Here is a 25,799-nt window from a genome sequence, read left to right on the forward strand (position 1 = left end):
ACGTTGTGTCGAAGGACGACGGTGTAGACTATTTTTGTTGTTTAAAACTAGTGACGATATGATGGTGAATACACCACAGCCTGTAGTAAATGTTTGCTGCCAGACAAAAGCTACCCTGTGTTAAGGTGGATTTTGTTGTGTTCATTAGGACTCAAGGATTTTGAATCTGAAGACTTGCAAGGGGTACTGGCGCCAGAAGACCTGCTCTCCCAGGTTCCCCTTGAGCCTGTGTAGGGATCTGATCATTGTTTTCAATTGTGTGATCGCGAATATACCATAGCAGAAGAAGGAAGGCCCACCAATCATGCGATTTTGCAAGACACATCTGGCGTTCAAGGGTGTTAGTCTACTGTACGTAATTTGTTCGACAATTTTACAGACGTTCAAATCATCTCCATTAACGGGTACAGCACTATCACTATGCGATATGCATTCCACGGTAAGCATGTGCAATGCGCAACGCACGGAATTTTCAAAACTCAGACGCTACGTTTCTAGGCACTCTTGAACGAGCCCTCTGATCACGTGCTTTTTAGAGCGTCAACCAAAATGGCGACTCACAGTGAGAGTTCTGATAGCACTTTGAGAAAAAGACGCGTCGAAACAAGGAAAACAACAACGACACATTCGGATGACAACACCCCAAATAATGAAGAGGACACTTGCAAAGCAAAGAAGCAAGAATTGGTTACATTGCAAACTGGGACTTACTGGCTCACTCGAATTGTGCTTATACGTTCCATTGCTTTCATCTACTGTAAGTTCGAGTGTGATATTCTGAGAATGTAGCGAGTTATGATGCACTGGCTCCATTATAGCTTCCAGACCATTGCGTAGGCTATATTATTCTCGTCAGTTTTCATGTGTGTATTGTATGGTGGTAGTTGGAGTTAAAACCAATGTAATGTTCAAGTAGACATGGACACATCGTTCACATGACCATTTACCAAGAAACATAGCAATTGTTCTCCTGTCATATTCTTAAATGAACCAGACAGTTCGTTCTAGTACTCATAAACCTATCTTTATTCACCTCACACTTCCTCCACCTCTCTCCCCCTGTAGTCATTGCATTCACTGTTGCCTACAACCAGAACAAACAGCTGATAGGAGAGCGAGGCCTCTTGCCCTGTAAGGATTACCTTCTCAGTGTGAAGCGCTATGTGGGGGGGAAGATCGATATGTCTGCCTTCGCCTACACTCCCTCTATCCTGTGGTTCCTGGACTGGACGGACATGGATGCCAACCTGGATGGCATTGCCCTGGTGGGGATAGCGCTGTCAGGCTTTGTGTTGCTGACTGGCACTGCCAACATGATCATCATGGCCATGCTGTGGGTGCTCTACCATTCTCTCGTCAGTGTGGGGCAGATCTGGTGAGTGATAGGTTGGAAAAACACCACATGAGGTTGGTTGCACCTTAATTGGGGAGGACGGGCTCGTGGTAATGGCTGTAGCGGAATCTGTGGAACTGTATCAAATACGGCAAACACATGTGGTTGATTCCATTCCATTTGCTCCGTTCCAGCCATCATTATGAGCTGTCCTCCCTTCAGCAACATCCACTGGTATACACACCCACACACACATACTGCTGTCTATGTTCCATGTGTGTGGTAGGGTGTAGTTTAGAGGTCGGCCGATTAATCGGAATGGCTAATTAATTAGGGCCGATTTCAAGTTTTCATAACAATCGGAAATCTGTATTTTTGGACACCGATTTGGCCGATTTAAAAATGAGAATATATATATATATATTACACCTTTATTTAACTAGGCAAGTCAGTTAAGAACACATTCTTATTTTCAATGACAGCCTAGGAACGGTGGGTCAACTGCCTTGTTCAGGGGCAGAACGACAGATTTTTACCGTGCCAGCTCAGAGATTCAATCTTGCAACCTTACACTTAACTAGTCCAACGCTCTAACCACCTGCTTTACATTGCACTCCACAAGGAGCCTGTCTGTTACGCAAATGCAATAAGAAGCCATGGTAAGTTGATAGCTAGCATTAAACTTATATTATAAAAAACAATCAATCAATCATCACTAGTTAACTACACATGGTTGATGATATTACTAGTTTATCTACCGTGTCCTGCGTTGCATATAATCGATGTGGTGCGCATTCTCAAAAAAGGACTGTCGTTGCTCCAACGTGTACTTAACCATAAACATCAATGCCTTTCTTAATCAATACACAAGTATACATTTTTAAACCTGCATATTTAGTTAATATTGCCTGCTAACATGAATTAATTTTAACTAGGGAAATGGTGTCACTTCTCTTGCAACAGAGTCAGGGTATATGCAGCAGTTTGGGCCGCCTGGCTCGTTGCGAACTGTGTGAAGACAGCCAAACGGGAGATGATTCAACAAAAGCCCATTTGCGAAAAAGCACAATCGTTGCACGACTGTATCTAACCATAAACATCAATGCCGTTCTTAAAATCAATACACAGAAGTATATATTTTTAAACCTGCATATTTAGCAAAAATAAAGGTTAGCAGGCAATATTAACTAGTTGAACTCGTGTCACTTCTCTTGCGTTCATTGCACGCAGAGTCAGGGTATATGCAACCGTTTGGGACCCTGGCTCGTTGCGAACTAATTTGCCAGAATTTTACGTAATTATGACATGACATTGAAGGTTGTGCGATGTAACAGGAATATTTAGACTTATGGATGCCCACCTTTTAGATAAAATGCGTAACGGTTCCGTATTTCACTGAAAGAATAAACGTTTTGTTTTCGAGATGATAGTTTCCGGATTTGACCATATTAATGACCTAAGGCTTGTATTTCTGTGTTATTATGTTATAATTAAGTCTATGATTTGATAGAGTAGTCTGTCTGAGTGGTGGTAGGCAGCAGCAGGCTCGTAAGCATTCATTCAAACAGCACTTTCGTGCGTTTTACCAGCAGCTCTTCGTAATGCTTCAAGCATTGATCTGTTTATGACTTCAAGCCTATCAACTCCTGAGATTTGGCTGGTGTCACAGATGTGAAATGGCTAGCTAGTTAGCAGGGTGCGCGCTAATAGCATTTCAAATTCCTATAACTTCAACCTAAAACTTTATACCTGGGAATATTGAAGACCCTTGTTAAAGGGAACCACCAGCTTTCATATGTTCTCATGTTCTGAGCAAGGAACTTAAACGTTAGCTTTCTTACATGGCAAATATTGCACTTTTACTTCTCCAACACTTTTTTTTTTGTTGCATTATTTAAACCAAATTGAACATGTTTCATTATTTATTTGAGGCTAAATTGATTTTATTGATATATTATATTCAGTTCAAATAAGTGTTCATTCAGTATTGTTGAAATTGTCGTTATTGCAAATACATTTTTAAAAATCGTCCGATTCATTCGTTATAGGCATTTTTTGGTCCTCCAAGAATCAGTATCGGCTTTGAAAAATCATAATTGGTCGACCTCTAGTGTAGTTTACAGGGTTGTGGAACATGTTGATGGGGCTTCTGTGTTATGGCTCGAAGATAGGTCAGTCTCAAACTTTGGGAGGGATGGACTGTACAACGGTGAGAGATAGACAATCATATGACCGTTTTCCCTCATTCTCTCAGCTCTGTTGAAGTTCTTTGTGTCTCTGAAGAATAAGATGAAGAGGGTAGACAATTCCTGAAGACATTTTCAAAATTGTTCACCATCTGCTTCTTATGTTCTGAATGAAAAATGTGGATTTGGAGACATCAAGGCCATCATGCCAACAGTGATTCAGTTAGCTGATTAGGCTTAAAGGCATCATTATTGGTATGTCCTGCTTTTTAGTCCAGTGTGTTTAATAGGAATAAGTCAATTTAGTTATCAACACTATTCAGTTTTCATCTTTATACATTTCTGACACGTGTAATTTGATATGTACGATTGTGGGTACAGTATTGCAATTTGCGGTAAGTGCTTGGTACAGAATGTAGGTTTGGCTAACTCTCTAATCAGATCAAAATATATTTTTAAGCTGATCTATTTTATTTTTTCCTCTCCTTACAGGTATTCGTTTGGTAAGTTAACTACTTACATTCAATTACATTTGTACGACTACAACATCCATCTGGGACCGTTTCCCCGATAGCGATGGAACTTAGGCTTGTGTTATTTTGTGTTATTATTCCATGTGTTATCTTTTTTGTATTTTCTACATTGTAGAATAATAATGAAGACATCAAAACTATGAAATAACACATGGAATCATGTAGTCATCAAAAACGTGTTAAAACAAATGCAAAAATATTTTATATTGTTCAAAGTAGCCACCCTTTGCCTTTGACAGCTTTGCACACTCTTGGCATTCTCCAGCATCACTTGGGATACTTTTCCAACTGTCTTGAAGGAGTTCCCACATATGCCAATCACTTGTTGGCTGCTTTTCCTTCACTCTGCGGTTGGGTTGAGGTTAGGTGATTGTGGCGGCCAGGTCATCTGATTCAGCACTCCATCACTCTCCTTTTTGGTCAAATAGCCCTTACACAGCCTGGAGGTGTGTTGGGTCATTGTCCAGTTGAAAACAAATGATACTCCCACTAAGCGCAAACCAGATGGGATGGTGTTTCACTGCAGAATGCTGTGGTAGCTATGCTGGTTAAGTGTGCCTTGAATTCTAAATAAATCCCAGTGTCACCAGCAAAACACCATCACACCACCTCCATGTTTTACGGTCGGAACCACACATGCGGAGATAATCTGTTCACATACTCTGCCAAAAATCTCACATTTGGACTCATCAGACCAAAGGAGATATTTCCACCGGTCTAATATCCATTGCTTGTGTTTCTTGGCCCAACCATGTCTTCTTATTATTGGTGTCCTTCTAATAGTAGTTTCTTTGCAGCCTTCAATAGATCATGAAGGCTTGATTCACACAGTCTTCTCTGAACAGTTGACGTGTCTGTTACTTGAACTCCGTGAAACATTTTATTTGGGCTGCAATTTCTCAGGCTGGTAACTGTAATGAATTTATCCTCTGCAGCACAGTTAACTCTGGGTCTTCCTTACCTGTGGCGGTCCTCATGAGAGCCAGTTTCATCACAGTGCTTGATGGTTTTTGCGACTGCACTTGAAGAAACTTTCAAAGTTCTTGAAATGTTCCGCATTGACAGACCTTCATGTCTTAAAGTAATGATGTACTGTTGTTTCTCTTTGCTTATTTGAGCTGTTCTTTCCATAATATGGACTTGGTCTTTTACCAAATAAGGATATCTTATGTATACCAACCCTATCTTGTCACAACACAACTAATTGTCTCAAACGCATTGAGGACAGAAATTCCACAAATGAACATTCAACAAGGCACACCTGTTAATTGAAATGCATTCCATCTGATTACTTCATGAAACTGGTTGAGAGAATGCCAAGAATGTGCAAAGCTGTCATCAAGGCAAAGGGTGGCTACTTTGAAGAATCTCAAATAAAATACATTTTGATTTGTTTAACACTTTTTTGTTAACTCCTTGATTCCATACATGTTATTTCATAGTTTTGATCTCTTCACTATTATTCTACAATGTACAAATAAAAACCCTTGAATGAGTAGGTTTGTCCCAACTTTTGACTTGTTCCGTTACATTTTGTTTTGTACCCGTTCTCCCCAAATTTGTGAAATGCAATTGGTAGTTAGTCTTGTCCCATCATTGCAACTCCCGTATGGACTCGGGAGAGACAAAGGTTGTGAGCCATGCGTCCTCCAAAACACAACCTGCCTAGCCGCACTGCTTCTTGACACACTGCTCGCTTAACCCGGAAGCCAGCCGCACCAATGTGTCGGAGGAAACACTGTCCAGCTGGCGATTGTGTCAGAGCGCATGCGCCCGGCCCACCACCGAAGTCGCTAGAACTCGAAGGGACAAGGACTTCCTGGCTGCCCAAACCCTCCCCTTACCTGGACGACGCTGGGCCAATTGTCAATACTGATAGGATTGCAAGAAAGTCAGCACTTCTCTCTGATCAGCTTTCTCCATTTGAATCATACCTTTTTAATAGGAATTGTTCCACAATTACTCGGCTCCTAGACTTAGCGAGATTATCTCCTATGTATTATGGCTGCAAATATTGAGGCAGCTCGGCTAATGGTTATCCCATAATAGTGTAGAAAATCACAGATTTGGCACAGGTAATTTTGAAAGCCAACGCTAACTAAAGTTAGCGCAATGACTGGAAGTCTATGGGTATCTGTTAGCATGGAAGGCCATGTGTTTAGCATGCCAGCTGATACCCATAGACTTCCAGTCATTGTGCTAATACTAGTTAGCAATTGCACCAGCGCTTGTTAGCAACTGTCTTCAAACTGCATGCAGAGACCCCATCCCTGGGTCGCTCCTCTTTTCAGTTTGCTGCAGCGACTGGAACGAGCTGCAACAAACACTCATACTGGATCGTTTCATCTCCATCTCTTCATTCATAGACACTTACTAACATTTGTGGCTGCTTCACGTGATGTATTGTTGTCTCTAACTTCTTGCCCTTTGCTGTTGTTTGTACCATGTTTTGTGCTGCTGCCATGTTGTGCTGCTGCAATGTTGTGCTTTTTTTTTTATCCCTGCCCCTTCCCTGCAGGAGGCCTTTAGCCGCTATTGTAAATAAGAATTTGTTCTTAACTGACTTGCCTCGTTTAAAAAAAGAAGAGACAAATGGTATCCACGAGTTCATCGAACTCTGAGGAAGTAGATAAAGGACCTCGTTGTCAAAACCTCAATATCCCTTTAAAATTAATTGATTTAAAATGATTGAAATAGGCCCATGTAGCCTATACTGTATTTATTTTGTTTATGCAGTCATCTCTAGTTTTTATTTGAAGTATCTTTCTATCCTTCACTTATTTGTAACAGTTGCAAAGACACTGGCAACTTTGAAGGCCTATTTGCAGTCAACAATTAATTGTATTATCGGCAGTCACAGAGAAACATATAAACAGCTTGATTCTATGTTTAGCGGAGGTCTTCTGTGTGTAAAGTGACCCAGAAAGGCCAAAATAAAGCACCTCTAACAACACATTTAGCTGTCCGACAAGTGTTCTGAGGCAGTCGGTAAATGACAAGTAGGTCTTGCGTAACTGGTTTTGTGAAACTGCTCCGATGTAATGATGCTCGATGAAGGTTCGAACGATGAATCAAATTCTATTGGTCACATGCACATGGTTAGCAGATAATATTGCAAGTGTCGCGAAATGCTTGTGCTTCTAGTTCTGACAGTGCAGTAATATCTAACAACTAATCGAACAATTGCACAACTACCTTATACACACACATGTGAAGGGATGGAATAATAATAGGTACATATAAATATATGGATGAGCGATTGTCGAGCACCATAGGCAAGATGCAGTATATACACATATGAGATGAGTATTGTAAGATATGTAAACATTATTAAAGTGGCCTTATTTAAAGTGCCTACGGGATCCATTTATTAAAGTGGCCAATGATTGGAGTCTGTATGTAGGCAGCAGCCTCTGTGTTAGTGATGGCTGTTTAACATTCTGATGGCCTTGCGATAGAAGCTGTTAAAAAAACTTAGCCTTACCATGGTTTTGAGAAACCTGGACCTAAGATTTGTAACGGCCTGCTCTTTGTCACTCTACAACCTAGCCCTTATCTAACCTTCCCACAACCACCACTGAGCCCTTGTTATCCCCTTTGATGAAGCGATCACATTCAGCTCAGATGTGTTAATATGATCTGGGTCATAGTCAGAGGTTTGGGATGATTACATTTCAATACATAATCTCATCAACACTCGGCTGACATGGTTTAATGCCCATCACTAGTCTCTCTTGGCAAGTTGGCCTATTGGCATAGAGATCAGAGTCAGTGTATCATGCCACCCAAAACCCTATTATCCTCAGACCTCAGTAAACATCTGGCCCTGGATGGGCCTATCTTTATTCAAAATGGGTCTCAGAGTAGGAGCGCTGATATAGGATCAGTTTTTCCTTTTACAGTAGATCATAATGAATATTATTATCAGCACTGCCCAGGGTTAGCAGATGTGGCTGGTTCAGCTTCAGCTGGTCTTTTGTTGCCTCAGCAGGATTCCTTACTTTGTCAGCCCAATAACTCAATTCAATCAGACTTGAGTCCAATCTAACCACTGCAGGGCTGAGTGTAAGTAGTTCTGGATGTAGGGCGCTAGTTCAGATAAGAGCCCAGATCAATTTGACCTCACTGATTGGTTAATGACACTTTGGAGTAAAAAAAACTCCAGTCGGATGTCTGTGGTCAGGTTTTGTAGTCTTTTTTCCCTTCTTTCTTTTACCCTCCTTCATTATACAGATGACTCGTTTATCAAAGAAATCTAACACTGTAGAGATGGTGTTAAATAAAAGAAATTAAAACAAAACCAAGAATAAATGTATTTCCTCCTCCTTTAGTCTGTTCAACTATATACTGTACTCTGTGTCCCTCGATCTCTCTCTCTCTTTCTCTTCATCTTTGTCATTATCTCTGTTTGCATGTCCACTGGGCGAAGGCTACAAAGACTGCCTTTGTTAGGAGGGGCGAACAGGCCAACAGCTGCACAGATCACACTGGATCTCTCTGAGGAGAGACTGGAGCAGGTGGGCCTTCACTGGGAGCCCTCTGCTGCATTCACATCAGGCCAGTCTGTGGAATTAGATTGACGTGTTTGTATCATACATTGGTGCGTGGACACTCGCACACCCATGACGGGACACGTGCACTACCTCTGAGCCGTTTCACTTTACATTTATGAACAAGCCTGCAGTGATTGGCCATCGGGACATATGCACATAGCAAGAGGAGGTTATTTGTGGTCATCATTGTAGAATGACAGATAGAGATCGTTCCAGAACAGTGATGTTTGCATAGACAGACAGATAACTGGCCCTAATTCACTTATACAATTACAGCTGTCCATATTTTGGTTATTCAAAGCATACCCGGCTGCTCTTTTTGCTTTGACTGTAAGTAATGCTTCAGAATGGTGAGGGCAGCTCAAGAGTATTTAAACAAAAATAACATGCAAAGTGACATGCACAAGGGGAATTATTATTTATTTTTTTTGCTATCCACTTAACTCTCCCCAGCCTTAACTTTTTGACTTTCCCTACTTCATCACAGATGTGGTAACTGAGTAGCCCCCCTGATGTATGTATCCATGCAGCATTCGCATGCTGAGAGAGATGTGGTCACTTTTGACCTTTGCCACACTTGTCCTTTAGCAGTCGCCTTTGCTCTCCATATATCCCACGTCTTCATCTCTCCTGCCCCTTAGTCATCTCATTCCATATCATGGTCCCTCTTATTCTCCGTCCTTACTCAAACACTTGGACGGTCACTCTATATTCTCCCCACATCTGCTTGACTATTCGTCATGCCCCTGTCCTTTTTCTGAAACCCCTGTCTCCTGTTCTCCGTCTCCCTGACGTCCTTTCTCTGAACGTTTGCTCTGTCTCTCTCGCTCTCTCTGTTTCTCCTCCCCTGTTTCTCTCTCCTCTCTCCTTTCTCCTCTCTCTCTCTCTCCCATTTCCTCTCACTTCTCCCTCTGTCTTCAGGTTGGGAAAGTCAGTTGTTGGAGACAGGCTTCTTGGGGATCTTCCTATGTCCTGTATGGAGTCTGTCCCAGGTGCCCCATCGCTGCCCCCCCTCGCTAATCTCCATTTGGACCTTCCGCTGGCTCATCGTTCGCATCATGCTGGGCGCTGTGAGTGACACACACACATCTATCACACTGACACTGAAATCACCTCATAGTCTGTGGAAGAAAACACAGGTGGAATTTTCCTGTGTTTATAAGAAAAGTGTTTACTGGGCTTAGACTCTTCTCTATGGTCAAAACAAAACACCATCCCTAAGAAAAACAGACTTTGTAAATGCAAATATGGAACCAGTCAGTCAGGCAACTTGTCTCTCTTTTATGGTTTAGTGGAGAGAGAACACCCAACCCAACACTGTTGTCTTTTAAAACGTGGGGGTTAGAACCTGCCACAATGCCCAAAGTGTTTTTTCAATTAGACCCATAAAGAGGACGGAGCAACGAGGGAGCTATATGTTCATTCAGCTTACCCCAGTGCCAAGAGTATGATTGACTTTAAGTGCTTACAACTGTACAATACCCTCTTGTCATTTCCCCTAGACACAAAGTCATTACAACACATTTATTCAAAACAGAAAAGCACTTTAGGTCCCCTCAGACAGGCTTAACCAATAAGCAGCTTTTTAATCACGGGGTAATCATGATTTTTATTGTGGTCGGGGCAGCAAGGTTACATTTTTTTTCTCTCTCTAATTGAAAGCATATAGTTTAGAAAATTGGCTCAGTTTGATTTTTGGATAACATTAGGTTAAAGTTTTTAAAGCTTTTTAGGAAATTCTTGTCATGTCTTAAGTTCCTTAGATTGACACTGGCAGTGTAAATACAAAGCATTATAAATCCATTAAAAAAGCCATGCTACATTCACTCAGTGTTTGTCATGTAAGTGTTGGTTAGACTAGGTCAGGGTAATCTATCCCTTGGTCTGTGGTTGACCACTGTTAGAGTGCTATTGAGAACCCCTTTAAGTGAAGGGGACGTAGCCAGTAAACTTGGAAGGGACCCTAAGGAAGAAGAAACGACTGGTTTCATGTTCGGATTCTGAGAGCATCAGTTTATAACCCAATTCAATGATTTTATTTCTCAATGTCCACTTTCTGTTTTTAGCCAATCTTGATTTACGTATGCTGTCAGATTATGTCAAAATTGTTGAATAACGGTGCTATTGAGGACGTCACATTTTCTGCTTTGCTAATTTCCCTCAGCAGATTCATCTAAACAGATTCTCTCTTTCGAGTGACTTTACAAGTCAGGCCCTTCCTCACATGTTAAAAATATCCTTTCTGGCAGCCCACTTCGTTCTCTTACCCTTTTCCTCTGCTTTTGCTTTCCTGACCTAAGCTGCGTGTGCGTGTGCATACACACCTCCTTTCATTATCCAGGCTGTTAGCATCAGAGGGTAAGTCCAGGCGGTTTGCTAAGTGGTGCTAATGGGATCTGATTCACAGGGCAGTGTCAGCGTTTAAGCTGTGAAATACAATCATGGTAATCAGGGTGCTGGTGTGGTGCCCCATGATTGGGTGTGGTAGAGGTTGGACCTGGCCAGTAAACTAGCTGTCTCACAGCCTTTGCACGAGGTACCACATCTCACACTCCTGCAGGAGGAACGGTAGGCCTCGTAGAAGGAGTGCACCAGGTCATGATGGAGAGCATCTCCCCATGCTCCTGTTTTTGAAGAAGTCCAGTAAAACCATAATACAGTAAAGTGCTTGTCTGGTTGGACTGTATCATTCTCCTTTGGGGGGGATCACTTTGCGAGGAAGTGTCTCCTGCAGGCTGTTTGTTGGTTTGGCCCGTATCCATGTTGTTGAGTTTTGAGGTTGGCCCTGGCCCCAATTGGCCTCGGAGTCCTCTATTGTCTCGAAGACTGTTGATGGGACTTGGGACATTGTTGGTAGGGGGAGCTACGCATAAGACAATCATTGTTTTCCAGTATTGGGAATTACCAATGGTGAGAGGTCAACGTAGCATAAAAAGTTGACACAGAATAAAAGACTCACTGTAATGTAGTTGATTGCATCCTGTGTAGAAACATGTTAATGTTTGAAGGTTTCTGGGAGAGTTTAACGCCTTCCTGTTTAGGCGGTTGGCAGGGGCATCGAGGCGTACCTTTAGGCAGCTGGCAGGGGTGATCGGATTTAGGACGTCCCTTGGCCCCTCTCCCTGGTCAAGCCCAGAGCCACGTCACTCTTTTTCATTTGCTGTAGTTAGAATGAACCCCTGAAGCCAAATGAAAGTTTTCTCTTTTTGGGGGAGAGAGAAATATACTACATCTAACTATAGGCTTTTTCCCTTTGTAGGCAAATGAATGCTGGCTTGATCCAGTGTGCAACTGGTTACTGACTGTCTTTGGGTGTCAATGGCTGCCAGTGGGAGAAAGCGGTGTTGATGATTGTTTCTGTGGTTCTTACACCTCTGTGGTTCTTACACTGATGATTGGTTTTCACTGAGTGAATTCTGTTTTTTGGAATTATCATCACTGTAGGAAGCATAGTAAAAGAAAATCGAAACCAAACCCCTAACCCAATCGTCTTTCTTGTATATGACAGTTATCAGCCGTACAGTACATACATTACCGTATCATGTCGTCTAGCAGGGAGTCTGTCTGTTTTTATGACTGTCCCGGGTCGACCTGCTTTTTCTAGGTCTGGGTAGTGCTAATGACATCCTCAGGGCCTGCTTACCTCAGCCTGCCCAGCCTCTCTCTCTACTCAGTCCCTGACTTACAGCCTTCCAAACCAGCCACGACATTTTCACCACTCACTCTCCTTGCCACCATACCCTACTTTTATTGTCGGGAGTCTGCATAAATCTCTGCGCGGCATCCAAACAGGAAATGGACGAACTTGCTCGCTGTCGTTTGCACATTTGCGAAGTGCTCCAGCCAACGTGCACCTGGAGTTCTGTGGTTCGGTGTGGATGGATGGAGCCCAGTGCTGTGGAACAAAACGCTCAAATGGTGTTTTATTGGAGTCGCATGCATCGACTCAATTTGTCATGGCCAGGATTTTCTTTTAATGGTGGCTGACAAATTTCATGGGATAATGGCTGCCTGCACCCAACCACTCACTGTTTTGATGCCTGTTGACAAAGTAGAACTATTCTCATATTTTCTGTTGTGGTGTTCACAACACAAAGCACTACTTCAGTGACAACTGAATATCGTTAAAGGCCTTTCCGTTAAACGATTGTCAAAATGGCCTCCCTAATAACTTTGCAGTCGCACCACCTAGGTTCTCTGGAGAATGGGAAACTGGCCTACTCCGTGGCCTGAATATGGGACAATGGGAATTGATGATCCTCATGACTGAATTGTATTATAGTCAACACCCAACGATTTATAAGCATAATCTAATGCCCTGATAACCTCAGTGGCCTAACAAAGTCGAGAGTTATTGTGTATTCTGTGCCCCATGACAAGCAATGTGTCAATATGTCCTGGTTACACATTCACACAGAGCATCAATGCTGATTTTATTTGTCTAAATAAGAGATCTTCGAAGTGAGTTTGCGTCTTGCTGCTTCTTCTGGAGTTTGAAGTATCCAGTGCTTTTTATTGACTATAGTTTTCTCGGGAAGAAATAAGGATTTAAGCCCCTTGTCCTCCAAGGGCTGTATGGTGTTGTAGTTGATTATACGTGGCCAAGACAGACTAGTGCTTTAAGCTGTTGTGTACATTTTGATTCTGGGTTTTTCCCCTCTATACATGTGTCGTATGAAGGGCCGTTTTGATATAGGTTCCTGCAGAAATCATAATACCTTATATCGAACGTTACGGTTTGACAAGCCAAGGCATCCAAGGCCTTCTTCCAGTCTGTGTCATTCAACCCCTGGCTTAAACTGCAGTTGATGTTGCATGGCAGTGAGTTATTACCCCGTAAGAACTGTTAATATTCTCCAAGTCTTTAATTCTTCTCTTTTGGCTCTGTGTTGGAGGAATAGAACACAACACAGAACAACACAGAACAACACTATTATTCATGTCCACCAGAAGCACATCTGCTAGCACTTAAATATAATATTCATAATGTCCCTCCGTCGCTGCAGGTAGTAAACAATCCTGTTTGAAATGGCATTAGGACAGCAGGCGGGCGGCATAAACAGATGACTACATTTATCCTGGTTAAGTTTATAACCCAGCTGATAGGTGGAGGGGGGGGGGGGATCATTTTCAAATGAATGGAATCACATTTTTCAAGAGAAAGTACATTCCCGGCGCGCTTATTAGATTATCTGTAATGTTGTAGATGCAAGAATGCTCGCTGATAAATAGCAAAAGTAACCCATGAATTAGGCGTCCACCGTCAGCGAGTGCAGCTACCCCTCCCTGTGTCCCTCCAAACCTCTCTCCCTGCTCCCCCAGGGATATATCAGCCTGCAATATAGACCCTGATTTCACCAATCAGCGTCTATTGCATTAGTGGAGAGGGACAGAGAGACCTTTAGGACTGGTCTGTGTGGTGCATGATACCATTGAGGAGAGAACCTATGCTCTGACTGAGCCGTGTGTGTGGCTGCAGGCACTGGTAACTGCATTGTTTCAGAAGTTTGTGCAAAGAGCAGATAGAGGTGTGGCTTTGTTCTCTGGGGCATCCAAAGAGGAAACGAGTCGGAAAACGAGTGAAGACTACTTCTCTCCCTTGACTGTTTTCTGAGTCGGTCGTAATGTTCTGAAGCTCATTTGAAAGTAATGGATCGCTAACCAGCTTTTAATTCCATTTTTCCCGCTTGTCTTTTATCAGTGCTGCTTTTTATTTCCTAGAATTGGAGATGAAATCCGAGCCAGATAGCTTAGTCACAGCCCACATCAGCTGTTGTCCTTCCTCATTTTTCTCTTAATTTTGTTCATGCTTCGTTTAATATGATTACGCACATTAAATCCAGCTTCATATCCGTCAATGGATCCCTCTCTCGCTCAACAGAAATCCCTCGCTCTCTCGGGTCATTCAGTTGCTTTGGTAGAGTCAGAGAACTTGAATACTCATTGTTAGCAGACGCTCTTATCCAGAGCGACTTACAGTCAGTAGTGAGTGCAGACATTTTCATACTGGTCCCCCGTGGGTATCAAACCCACAATCCTGGTGTTGCAAGCGCCATGCTACACCAACTGAGCCACACAGGACACGATACCAGTCTTAAGAAACCAGTCTAGTCTTCCTGTCTCTATTGTTTTGTTTGTGAATATCATGGAGGCCTAACATATACATACAGTGCTTTCGGAAAGTATTCAGACCCCTTGAGTTTTTCCACATTTTGTTACGTTACAGCCTTATTCTAAAATTGATTAAATAAAAACAAATCTTTATATCAATCTACACACCATACCCCATAATGACAAAGCTAAAACATGTTTTTAGACATTTTGCAAAATGATTAAACATTAAAAAAACGAATACCTTATTTACATAACTATTCGGACCCTTTGCTATGAGACTTGAGCTCAGGTGGATCCTGTTTCCAGTGATCATCCTTACAACGTGACTGGAGTCCATCTGTGGTAAATTCAATTGATTGGACATCATCTGGAAAGGCACACACCTGTCTATATAAGGACCCACAGTTGACAGTGCATGTCAGAGCAAAAACCAAGCCCTGAGGTTGAAGGAATTGTCCATAGAGTTCCGAGACAGGGTTGTCGAGGCACAGATCTAGAGAAGGGTACCAAAACAATTCTGCAGCATTGAAGGTCCTCAAGAACACTGTGGCCTCCATCATTCTTAAATGGAAGAAGTCTGGAACCACCAAGACTCTTCCTAGAGCTGATTGTCTGGCAAAAACTGAGCATTCTAGGGAGAAGGGTCAGGGAGGTGACCAAGAACCCGATGGTCACTCTGACAGAGTTCCCCTTTGGAGATGGTTGTCCTTCTGGAAGGTTCTCCCATCTATGCAATCAGGCCTTTTATGGGAGAGTGTCCAGATGGAAGCCACTCCTCAGTAAAAGGCACATGACAGCCCGCTTGGAGTTTGCCAAAAGGCACCTAAAGACTCTCAGACCATGAGAAACAAGATTCTCTGGTCTGATGAAACCAAGATTGAACTCTTTGGCCTGAACGCCAATCATCACATCTGGGGTTATCCTGCCACCATCCTTACGGTGAAGCATGGTGGTGGTGGCAGCATCATGCTGTGAGGATGTTTTTCAGTCAGGATCGAGAAAAAGATGAATGGAGCAAAGTACAGAGTGATCCTTGATTAAAAACCTGCTCCAGACCTCAGACTGGGGCGACGGTTCACCTTCCAACGACCCTAAGCACACAGCCAAGACAACGAAGGAGTGGCTTCGGGACAAGTCTCTGAATGTTCTTGAGTGGCCCCGCCAGAGCCTGAATTTGAACCTGAATGAACATCTCTGGAGAGACCTGAAAATAGCTGTGCAGCAACACTCCCCATCCAACCTGACAGAGCTTGAGAGGATCTGCAGAGAAGAATAGGAGAAACTCCCAAAACTAGGTGTACCAAGCTTGTAGCGTCATATCCAAGAAGACTCGAGGCTGTAATCACTGCAAAGGTGCTTCAACAAAGTACTTGGTAAGTGGTCTGAATACTTATGTAAATGTCATTTTTTCACTGTTTTTATTTTTTATAAATTGTCAAACATTTCTAAAAACCTGTTTTTGCTTTGTCATTATGGGGTGTTGTGTGTAGATTGAGGGGGGGGGATCCATGTTAGAACAAGGCTGTAACTTAACAAAATGTGGAAAAAGTCATTGGGGTCAGAATTCTTTCCGAATGTATATTATTAATTTTGATTGACATTTAGGGGCAACGTCACCGTGTGCCTTAACACTAAGCTTAGAACGAAGAGTAGTATATTAGAAACAACTACAGACCCACAGAGCTGCTACTAGGAGCTGTTCAAGTGGACAAGACACAGTGGAGTTACTGAGCTCCTCTATGGCCTTGTCTTCATCTAGCCAGCGACATAAACACGCACACAGTGATGGTGTGACCTGTGATGCAAAGTTCCGTTGTACCTCAACAGACGCATAGCGGAATGAATGAAAGTGGAAATGATATTGCAGTAATTAAATCTTCCTTTCCTCTTTGCAATACAACAAACGTTCTCTTCATTTGTACAGGCAGACAATACTGCAACTTATACCAGACTTGAATGGAGACCGTTTATTCAATCACAACAAATAGATTTTTGCCGTGGCTGTATACAAATGTTTATTCTGCCAGAATTGACGAGCAGAAAGAGCCTTTATCCAACAAACAGGTTGTTTTACATGATACTTGTTTTGAATGCCTCTGTGTGAGTAGCTATGCTCTCACCAGTAGCTAGCCATTGGCGATTCAGAGTTAACCGCTAGCTAGCGTGCTAGTGCTAGCTAGGTACCAACAGAAGTAATATGCTACTTTGGCCATCATGATGGAGATTGGTTGAATATGGAGTCACTCTTATCTAATGTACATACAAACTGTATCCTACCAACCCACATCTTTTAATCCTTCAGAATTGTGATTGTTAGCACACCACCCTACTGTCATGGTTCATATTGAATGATCACTGATTATATGGTGTATTGACATGGTAGTCTGGTCCTTCTGTAGCTCAGTTGGTAGAGCATGGCGCTTGTAACGCCAGGGTAGTGGGTTCGATTCCCGGGACCACCCATACGTAGAATGTATGCACACATGACTGTAAGTCGCTTTGGATAAAAGCGTCTGCTAAATGGCATATATTATTATTATTATATTAAGTTCTGGTTTCATGGTAATTTAGATGATGTTAAATCTACAGATTTTAATATAGACTGTCGGTCAATTGGAGCAGGACATGTCATTTCTGTATGTTCCCATTATATGCTCTCCACAAACCTCACAAACTAACACACCTGGACAGAACCACTGGCCAAGGGGCTGGTGAAGTTGGAGGGTCCCATTTTTAAGTCTGCACCATGAAAATGTCACCTTGAGTTGAGCTGAATGATTGACATGTCGTTGTCTTCTCTACAGGGGCTGATAAAGATCAGAGGGGACCGCTGCTGGAGGGACCTGACGTGCATGGACTACCACTACGAGGTGCGTGTGCGTTCAGTGCAATACAGTTCCCTCCATCCTTGTCAGCAGTGCTTGTTGGCGTCTTGTTGTCAGGGCTTTCCCCTGGCCTGTGCTGTGTCATGCTGAGAGAACAGGCCTTGGCACATGATCCTTATCAATCGCCTGCTGTCCCAAACTGAGTTAAACTAATCACTTTATTATCTCTCTTCCTGTGCCACACCGTTGGATCGACTGCTGCTGTCTGGCTGGCCGTGGACACACCAGTGCTTCCCCAAGCTAGATATTCTCCTTAGGCGGAGCTCCCCAGGCTAAACAATAAGCTTACACGTAGACCTAAAAGTTCAATTGAAACTGATGCAATGGTTTAAGTCTTGGTCCTGGATAAGAAATACTACTTCTGTTTACTTAGTGTGTGACGATACATTTCTTAGCATATGATAGGACATTGGGAGCCACTGTCTGCCACAACGGCTGCTAGACAAGCCTCATGTTGGGTTTTCTCCATAGGAAGGGAGAACACAGCTGTGTCATCTCCAGGCTATAACCCACACAGCTGGGAGATGAGACGGCATGGAGCATTTTGTCTAATGACAGAGACCAGGAATACACCACGACTCCCTGGAGTCTGACTGGCTTTTTATGGCCTTGAAAAAGTCCCTGAACGGTCTACTGTCCTTAGGCTGGACTCTGATGCATACATACTGTACTGACATCCTCTGTGGGTAGAACTTACTCTCAGATCTAGGATCAGCTTCCCCTCACCAAATCCCTAACCTTAACCATCAAGGGGACGACACATTAAACTGACCTTGGATCAATGTTCAAGGGCGACTTCATCCCACTATTGACACCAGGAATCTCTCTTCCTTGTGTAGTAGGTTAACTTGACTGTACAGGTTTTAACATATGACAAACCCATTCTTAGTCTGTTATCCCTGTCCGGCACGGCTCCTCTTTGCTCTTTTCGCCTGCTGGGTGGATTTCCCATTAAATGGGAAATATGGTTATTTTCTTTGGTCAATACGACTCCTCATTCATTTCTTTATGCCCGCCATTTTATGAGCCTGCTTTAGCAAGTTATAGGCCATAAAGAGTCATGATGATATAAGGAGGAGACCCGTTGAACTGATTTGAGGTTGATTAGAGTTAACTCTGTGTTCAATGGCCTAATTTTCTGCCTTATAAGGGGGACAGACAGGGTGGGTGAAACATTGAACAGACATTTAAAATGTCTAATTCGTGGCCACGATTTTCTGATTTCTGTTCCTTATTTGTGGGTTAGTGTTTGTTCTTGTGTGTTTGTCCATGTGTTTTTAAGTGGGCAAGTGTGTCCATCTTAATTTGTGTCATGTACATTTTGTGTCCATGTTAATTTGTCACTCCTCTACCCTATCAGTATTGTCATAATAGTTGCCTTGAAATTTTTACCTCAACACTTATGGCCAAATATGCCCACAACCTCCCTTATTCCAGGCTGCTTCTGTCTTGGGGGTTCCTAGGTGAGAGGTGTGGAGGGATGCCTGGCACCCCTTCCTCTCTAAACCCTGTGAACTCAAAGGGACCTCTGTCTGTGGACCATATCTGAGAGAGTCTGCTGAGAAACAGGGGTCTCATTCAGGCCCATTGAGCCTCCTGTTACAGATCCATCAGCCTACATTATGTCAGCTTTGTTAGGGCTTCGCGTGGAGGCTAATGGGTTTCTGGCAACAGTGGTGGTCAGCCAAGTGAACCTGTATGGATCAGACACTAAATGAACGCCTTGTAGAATTTGACAAAAATAGTTGTAAAAAAACTAAAGGAAGCATTCCAATAGTGTTTGTGTTCAACCTGGATGTCCATGTTGTTTAACCTGGGGTTATGGAAAAGCATATATGGGATCCTGAAGACAGCCTGCATGGAGGTACTGAGTCAAATGGGCCCATATCCCCATCTAAACATTGACCTGCCAGCTCCTAACCTGTCAACACCCCCAGGGGTAAAGCGGATTTACATTTCACCCCCCCACCAGCCACCTAACACCCCCTACCCCCTCTACCGGAAGCCAAGGGCGCCAGGTAAGGTTTGCCCCCTCCCCCCTTGACGCTGACACACTGCTCCCTTTCAGCCTCCAATCTCTTAAAACTCACGGCAGGGCCACACAGCGCAATGCATCATGGGTAAGAAGACTGCAGAAGCTATGTGAGGCTGGCTGAGGGGGGTTGGTGGGTGTTGTTTTGTTAATTTGTTTGCTGTATGTTTGGGGTTGCAGGCTCGGTGCCCTCGGCTGTCTGGGGGTGTGGTCTCTCTCACTTTCCAGCCCTGTCTGGTCCTGCACTGAAAGAGCTCTCTCAGGACATGTCTAAAATAGGCAGTAGCTTTACTTAGCTCTGGAAACCTTCCTGAAGGTGTGGCGTTATAATTGTACACCGTTTCCCCACGCCATTCTGTCCCATGGTTTTATGCCAAAACAATGAGGGTGAACTTTTTTTTTTATATAGCTATTTTACATTTAAGATCAGCTACATTTCATGTTTGGCACAAGGTGTCATTTGGGCAGTCATTGTAGCCATCTGGAAAGCTGGTGGGGATGTTAAGTTGTATAGTATCTCACTGCCATTCATCGCCATGCAAATGCAGTCATTGGAGGGACACCATGTAAATCCATGCAAACATAGAGGTCATTCAGTGTTATTCAGTGATGAGCTGTGCTTTCATTAGCTTATCCTTACCATTACATGCAAAAACACACCTTAAGTCGTTGCCGTAGCATGAGTGTTATCTTTCATTTGCCTCTTTCTATCCCTCTGTCATTGCTCATATTTGAGTATAGGTATGGTTATTTTAAAACTGAGACAAATGGCTTTTTCCTTGACCTGGAAGTACTCATGTTGTGGTTGTACTCTCCCTGGGTCAGTGTCTGGTCCTCTGGCTCATCCCAGTTCTGTGGTTGAGACTGGAAGGATGTGGTGGGTTAGATGGCCCCAAAATAAGGAGTGAAGGTACTGACTCCCCTCTCTAATGCGATCTCTGGAGATTCACTGTGTGGTTATCAACAGTACAATTCCGTGGTGTGTGTGTGTGTGTGTGTGTGTCTGACAAACTGCCAGTGCCTGCCTGTCTCCGTCTGTCTGTCTGTATTCATTCTGTTTCTCCCTCCAGACTCAGCCGGTGCCAAACCCCATGTCATACTATATGCACCAATCCCCATGGTGGTTCCATCGCTTCGAGGTTCTGTCCAATCACTTCATCGAGCTCATCGTCCCTCTCTTCACCTTCCTGGGGCGACGCATGTGCATGGTCAACGGGACGCTGCAGATAGTGTTCCAGGTGAGATGACAGTAGAAAGGCTAGGATTTTGGGAGGGTAACGGATCCTAGATCTGTGCCAAAGAATAAGAATACCTGGAGTAGCTCTGATGTCACATTGCCACCTAGAGGAACCATTGGTGCATGACAGCAGTTTTTATGGCAACTGCAGTCATCAGTTTGATGCATGGAGTGTTATTCATAGCCAGCTATAATTGAATGAATACAGGAAATCAGGACTTTCTCCGCTGCAGTATGCTGAACTATTAGCCAAAGCAGATGATCCTCATCAGTCATATCATGCTATCTTTCTGGCAATACCTTTTGGAAGAATCTAAATACTACTCCTTATCCTTTCTCCCCATCTACTCTCTTTCCTCCTCCTCTCCCCTCTTTCTCCTCCTCCCTCTTCTAGGTGACTCTGATAGTGAGTGGGAACCTGAGCTTCCTCAATTGGCTGACCATAGTTCCCAGTTTGGCCTGTTTTGACGATGCCTCTCTAGGGTTCCTGTTCTCGTCTGGCCGAGGGGCCAAGCAAGCCGTACTGGACCTCCAGGCTGAGGAGGCAGCAGGATGGACCCCCAAACCCACCAGGGGTACCTACTAAACAGACATGATTTCTCCTAAAGGAGTTAGAGCCCACACACCGTAGAAATAGATAATTATATTTCTATCTTCATTCCCTCACAACCTACACCCCTCTCTGCCCAGACCCAACATTACAAATGAAGTAATCGATACAGACAGGGCTAAGGTATTGTGGGTATTATCCTGAATTTCTGGTTATTTAGTATTCTCCTGGATTTCTGGGTATTTATTTTCAGCCAGTTGGCGTTAGAGGCCCTGCTATCCTTTCTGGGTGTTTTATGATTGGGACTAATGATGGCAGGCAGAGAGAGGGAGAAGAGGTATTGCATCAGCCTTCAACATGACTACCGCTCCACTGGGTAGGCCTGACTGATGTCTCTACCAGCCACGCTGTGTGTGTATGGATTCCCCCTTCCCACGTGCTTGGCTTAGCTTTGTGTGTGTTTACAACCCCAAAGAGCAGTCATTGAGTGGGTCCACATGAGCACCCTACCCCTCTCCACCTTCTCCACCCTCCAATCCCAATCTCCAACACACAGACCCGGCTGTAGGCACATCTGGAGCGGGCTAGCAGGCTATAGGGCCTTGACAGATGGTAGACAACACCAGGGTGCTGGCAGGGGGTATTAGGCATTACTAATCACACATTACCAATGTGACTGGGTGCCTAGCAGTTGGCACATGAACATAAAGGAAAGGGTTTACGATTTGGACGCGATGGGAGGAGTGTGGATTACTACTGGGACAGCTGAGGAAAGGGAGGAGGGAATGGAACGAGAGCGAGAGACAGCTGGAGATGATGTGGAAGAGGGTGATGGAGAGAGAGGAAGAGAGAAAGTGAGGAAGGAATGCCCATGTGGTGTTAGAGCAGGCATAGGCTCTAGCTAATTGGTCTCCCAGGAATCGCTAATGGCTTTAGTTTTATGCTGGGTAATATATCTGCTAAGTGGCCCTAACATTCTCTACCTGCACCATGGCTGCTTTGTAGAATTTTTGGGGGTCATAAAAGTCCATTATTTAAGTCAAACAACAGGTATCGTTCTGATGGATGGTTTTAACATGCGTGGGACTGGTTGACGGATGGGCATTTCAATCTGAGACAGGTCGTGGGGATTTGGAGCTGTCAGCTCCTCCAGTTGTCAGTGGCTAAATGCCTCATGACCTCATAGGCTAAGCCCCTCTCTCTGGCTACTGCCAGAGGGATCTTGAGTTCCACAGACAGGCAGACAAACACACAGGCACACACACTTCCTCTTTTTTTTTCACCTCTTCTCCATCCTAGGTATGCTTTTTCGTCGAGTGGTGAATGTGGCTCTGGGCGTTCTGATTGGCTACCTGAGCGTTCCTGTAGTGCTGAACCTGCTAAGCTCCAAACAGGTGATGAACACGTCTTTTGACCCGCTCCGCATCGTCAACACCTACGGGGCCTTCGGCAGGTATCGTTCTCCTCTTCCTCTCTCATTTTATTTCAACACTTTCTATATCTCTCCACTTGATCAGTCCAAACTGCCACATCCTCTCATTCTATTCTTCTCTGGTCCTCTCCTTTTCTCTACTCTCTGCCATCGTTTTTAACTTTCCCTCCCTCACAACTTTCTTTGGATCCCTCCCTCTCTGTGCAGTATCACTAAGGAGCGGACTGAGGTGATTCTGCAGGGTACTATGAATGAGGACCCTAAGGACCCAGAGGCTGTGTGGGAGGAGTACCAGTTCCTGTGTAAGCCAGGGGACCTGACCCGACGTCCCTGCCTCATCTCCCCCTACCACTACAGGCTCGACTGGCTCATGTGGTTCGCTGCCTTCCAGGTACAGTCCGAGTCCGGGCCTCAGCAAAGATCTTTGATCTATAGTACCCGGCTCCAAGTTGACATATAAGAATCAGGGATTCTGTTTCATTTGTTTTACTGTTTGTTGGTTTTGTGGGAAAATCCTGCCTTGGATGTGAGCTGACTAACTCTGTGTAAAGTCTGGACCCAGAACTACCTGCTCTGAGTAATTTCCTCTGTCAGGGCTTGCTGCCCACACTATTCTCAACTCTTGCTACAGCTCTCTCAGGTGTAGTTCTGGCCAGAGACTCGGCCGTGTGGCGCGCTGTTTTATTGTCCCCTTCTCAGGGCATAGGGTTTCCCGCTGGTTTACATCCAATCCCAGAACCAAGAAAATCCCAGTCAGACATTTTGGCAAGAGGGGGAAGGTTTATGATGTCGCAGATCAGCTCAAAAGTTTGGAATGGTAGACTGCTTCAGATTGAGGGCTTTGTTTGACATGACAGTTGATCCTTCATTCAAATGTCCCCTGTTTTTCTCTGTTCTTTAGAACACCCTCTTTCTCCATGTATTTAACCCTCCTCCTCTCTCTTTCTCCCTCTCTCCCAGACCTATGAGCAGAGTGAGTGGGTGATCCACATAGCAGGCAGACTGTTAGCCAACGACACATCAATCCTTTCACTGATGGAATACAACCCCTTCCAGGGCAGAGAGAACCCCAGGTACACTTACACTGACTAACACAGAGGAGACTGGTAGCCCTTATTTTTTAAGCCAATAAACTATGTATTCCACTACAGGATTGTCCATGATAAAAACATAAGATGGCGTAAATCAGTTTGATACATACTGTGTGAGTTTATTTAGTACGTATATTTAATTTGTTTAAAATGGCCAGAAGTTGCCGTTGGAGACAGCTGCATTGAAGGCGTAACCGATCTCAGCAGTGTTGTGCTGAAGCAGAGTGGAACTGGAAGGTTGTGTGTGGGTGTGTCCTGCGTTGTAATACGTGCAAGCCTCACATTCTCTTAAATGAAAATATAAACAAATAAAGAATCCTTGTCCTCCAGCCCCCTCTAGTGGAATGTTTCCTCTCGATATGAAATGTCTTTGTATTCTCTCTCTGTCACACTAACCATTCCTCTCTCTCTTCCCCACCCCCCTCCTCCTTCCCCAGGTGGGTCCGAGGAGAACACTTCAAGTATAGGTTCACCCTGCCTGGCAGTGGTCCCCAGGGGAAATGGTGGGTGAGGAAACGTATTGGAGCCTACTTCCCCGCTGTGGATCTGGTCGCTCTCAGAGGATACTTTAAGTCCCGGAATTGGCCCCATCCTGACCTTTGACCTACCGTATGACCAATCACACTAATGAATTCTATGAGCGATGGATACCTGAGACACCGAGGTATTGCTCCACCTTATAATTTGGGATCAAATATGCTCTACAAGCAAACATGTTGACATGAGAACCCTGATATCGGGGAATTTGTGCCATTCTGAAAAAATGGTTAGATTGTTTTTGTTCCTCTGTTGCCTGTCTTCAGCATGTCATGTTGCCATCTGCTATTTGCACTAAAGAATGACCAATCCTTCCTGTGAATAGGGATATGCCACTCTGCCACAATAGGAGAGTTGAGGGAATGACAGACATTGTGTCTTTTGAAAATAAAAGGTCTATTTTGGAACAAAGCTAGAGTTTCCATGTATTTTTTTTCTTTTTGTTTGTTACCCCAAGCAGTTTGTCCAACTAATCTAGTGGTTTAAATCATCCACTGAAAGAGCCGGAGTCCTTCCCTCAAATAAAATGACTAGATTGACATTGCAGTGTTGTACTAAATACAAATTCCCCTAACCATTGTATGTCTGTGTGTTATGGGGGTCTGATAAGGATCCAATGAATAAATGCATAGAAAGGGATGGTTTTCGTGTGTGTGTGTGTGTGTGTGTGTGTGTGTGTGTGTGTGTGGTGTGTGTGTGTGTGTGTGTGTGTGTTCAGCCTACAGAGTAGTGACAACCACAACAGACGAGAACCCTGTTGAGACGATACTCCTACCAGTCCTTGCATCCCACAATGCACTTTTCTCCCGGCATGTCTGTTTTTAATTGTGTTCACCTCATCACAAATATCTGAGCCAGCTACACTGTTTGTTTTCCAACATAGATGGTGTATAGTCTGTTCAATATTGATGCTTACCTACACTTAATACATCTGCTGGTTTCGCTAAACAACATTTGGTTGCACGTGTGTCAGAATATACACGGACCAATTCTGACCCATTCTGTGGTAAGCTATTACTCCAAAATGTGATAAATGATCACACAAAAAAGTAAGATACCTCTGTGAAATGTTATATTCTACCTAGTTGTGGAGGAGATGGTGGTGTTGTCTGTACAGGCAGAAGTGAGCCATCCAGATGGGTGTAGATCTACTTTGATGTGTGCAGGTCCAGACTTGGAACATCTGCTGCTTCTAATGAGGACTTCTAGTCAAGCCAGTGGGACAGGACAACCTCATGTCCCTCACACAGTCCAAATAAGAAACAAAGTACACACACACGTCACAAAACATTTCCTACAGTCTCAGCAAGAATTGT

General features: G+C 43.8%; 1 protein-coding gene across 1 annotated transcript; it reads left to right on the forward strand.

Moving 5' to 3' along the window:
• The first annotated feature begins 510 nt into the window (after positions 1–510).
• Positions 511–25,122, forward strand: lmf1 (lipase maturation factor 1). The gene is made up of 11 exons (XM_035751034.2): positions 511–757; positions 1,066–1,375; positions 4,012–4,022; positions 9,527–9,675; positions 17,524–17,589; positions 20,707–20,874; positions 21,268–21,448; positions 22,723–22,876; positions 23,063–23,246; positions 23,816–23,928; positions 24,384–25,122. The coding sequence occupies exons 1-11, from the start codon at positions 550–552 to the stop codon at positions 24,547–24,549; spliced, it is 1,710 nt and encodes a 569-aa protein (XP_035606927.1). The 5' UTR covers positions 511–549; the 3' UTR covers positions 24,550–25,122.
• The last annotated feature ends 677 nt before the right edge of the window (positions 25,123–25,799 follow it).

The sequence above is a fragment of the Oncorhynchus keta genome, chromosome 3, assembly GCF_023373465.1.
Source record: "Oncorhynchus keta strain PuntledgeMale-10-30-2019 chromosome 3, Oket_V2, whole genome shotgun sequence".
Taxonomy (NCBI): domain Eukaryota; kingdom Metazoa; phylum Chordata; class Actinopteri; order Salmoniformes; family Salmonidae; genus Oncorhynchus; species Oncorhynchus keta.

Coding starts and splice junctions, on each gene's coding strand:
- lmf1 (XM_035751034.2), top strand. CDS start 550: ATGGCGACTCACAGTGAGAGTTCTGATAGCACTTTGAGAAAAAGACGC. Junction 17,590..20,706: donor GCATGGACTACCACTACGAG/GTGCGTGTGCGT, acceptor TTCTCCCTCCAG/ACTCAGCCGGTGCCAAACCC. Junction 22,877..23,062: donor ACCTACGGGGCCTTCGGCAG/GTATCGTTCTCC, acceptor CTCTCTGTGCAG/TATCACTAAGGAGCGGACTG.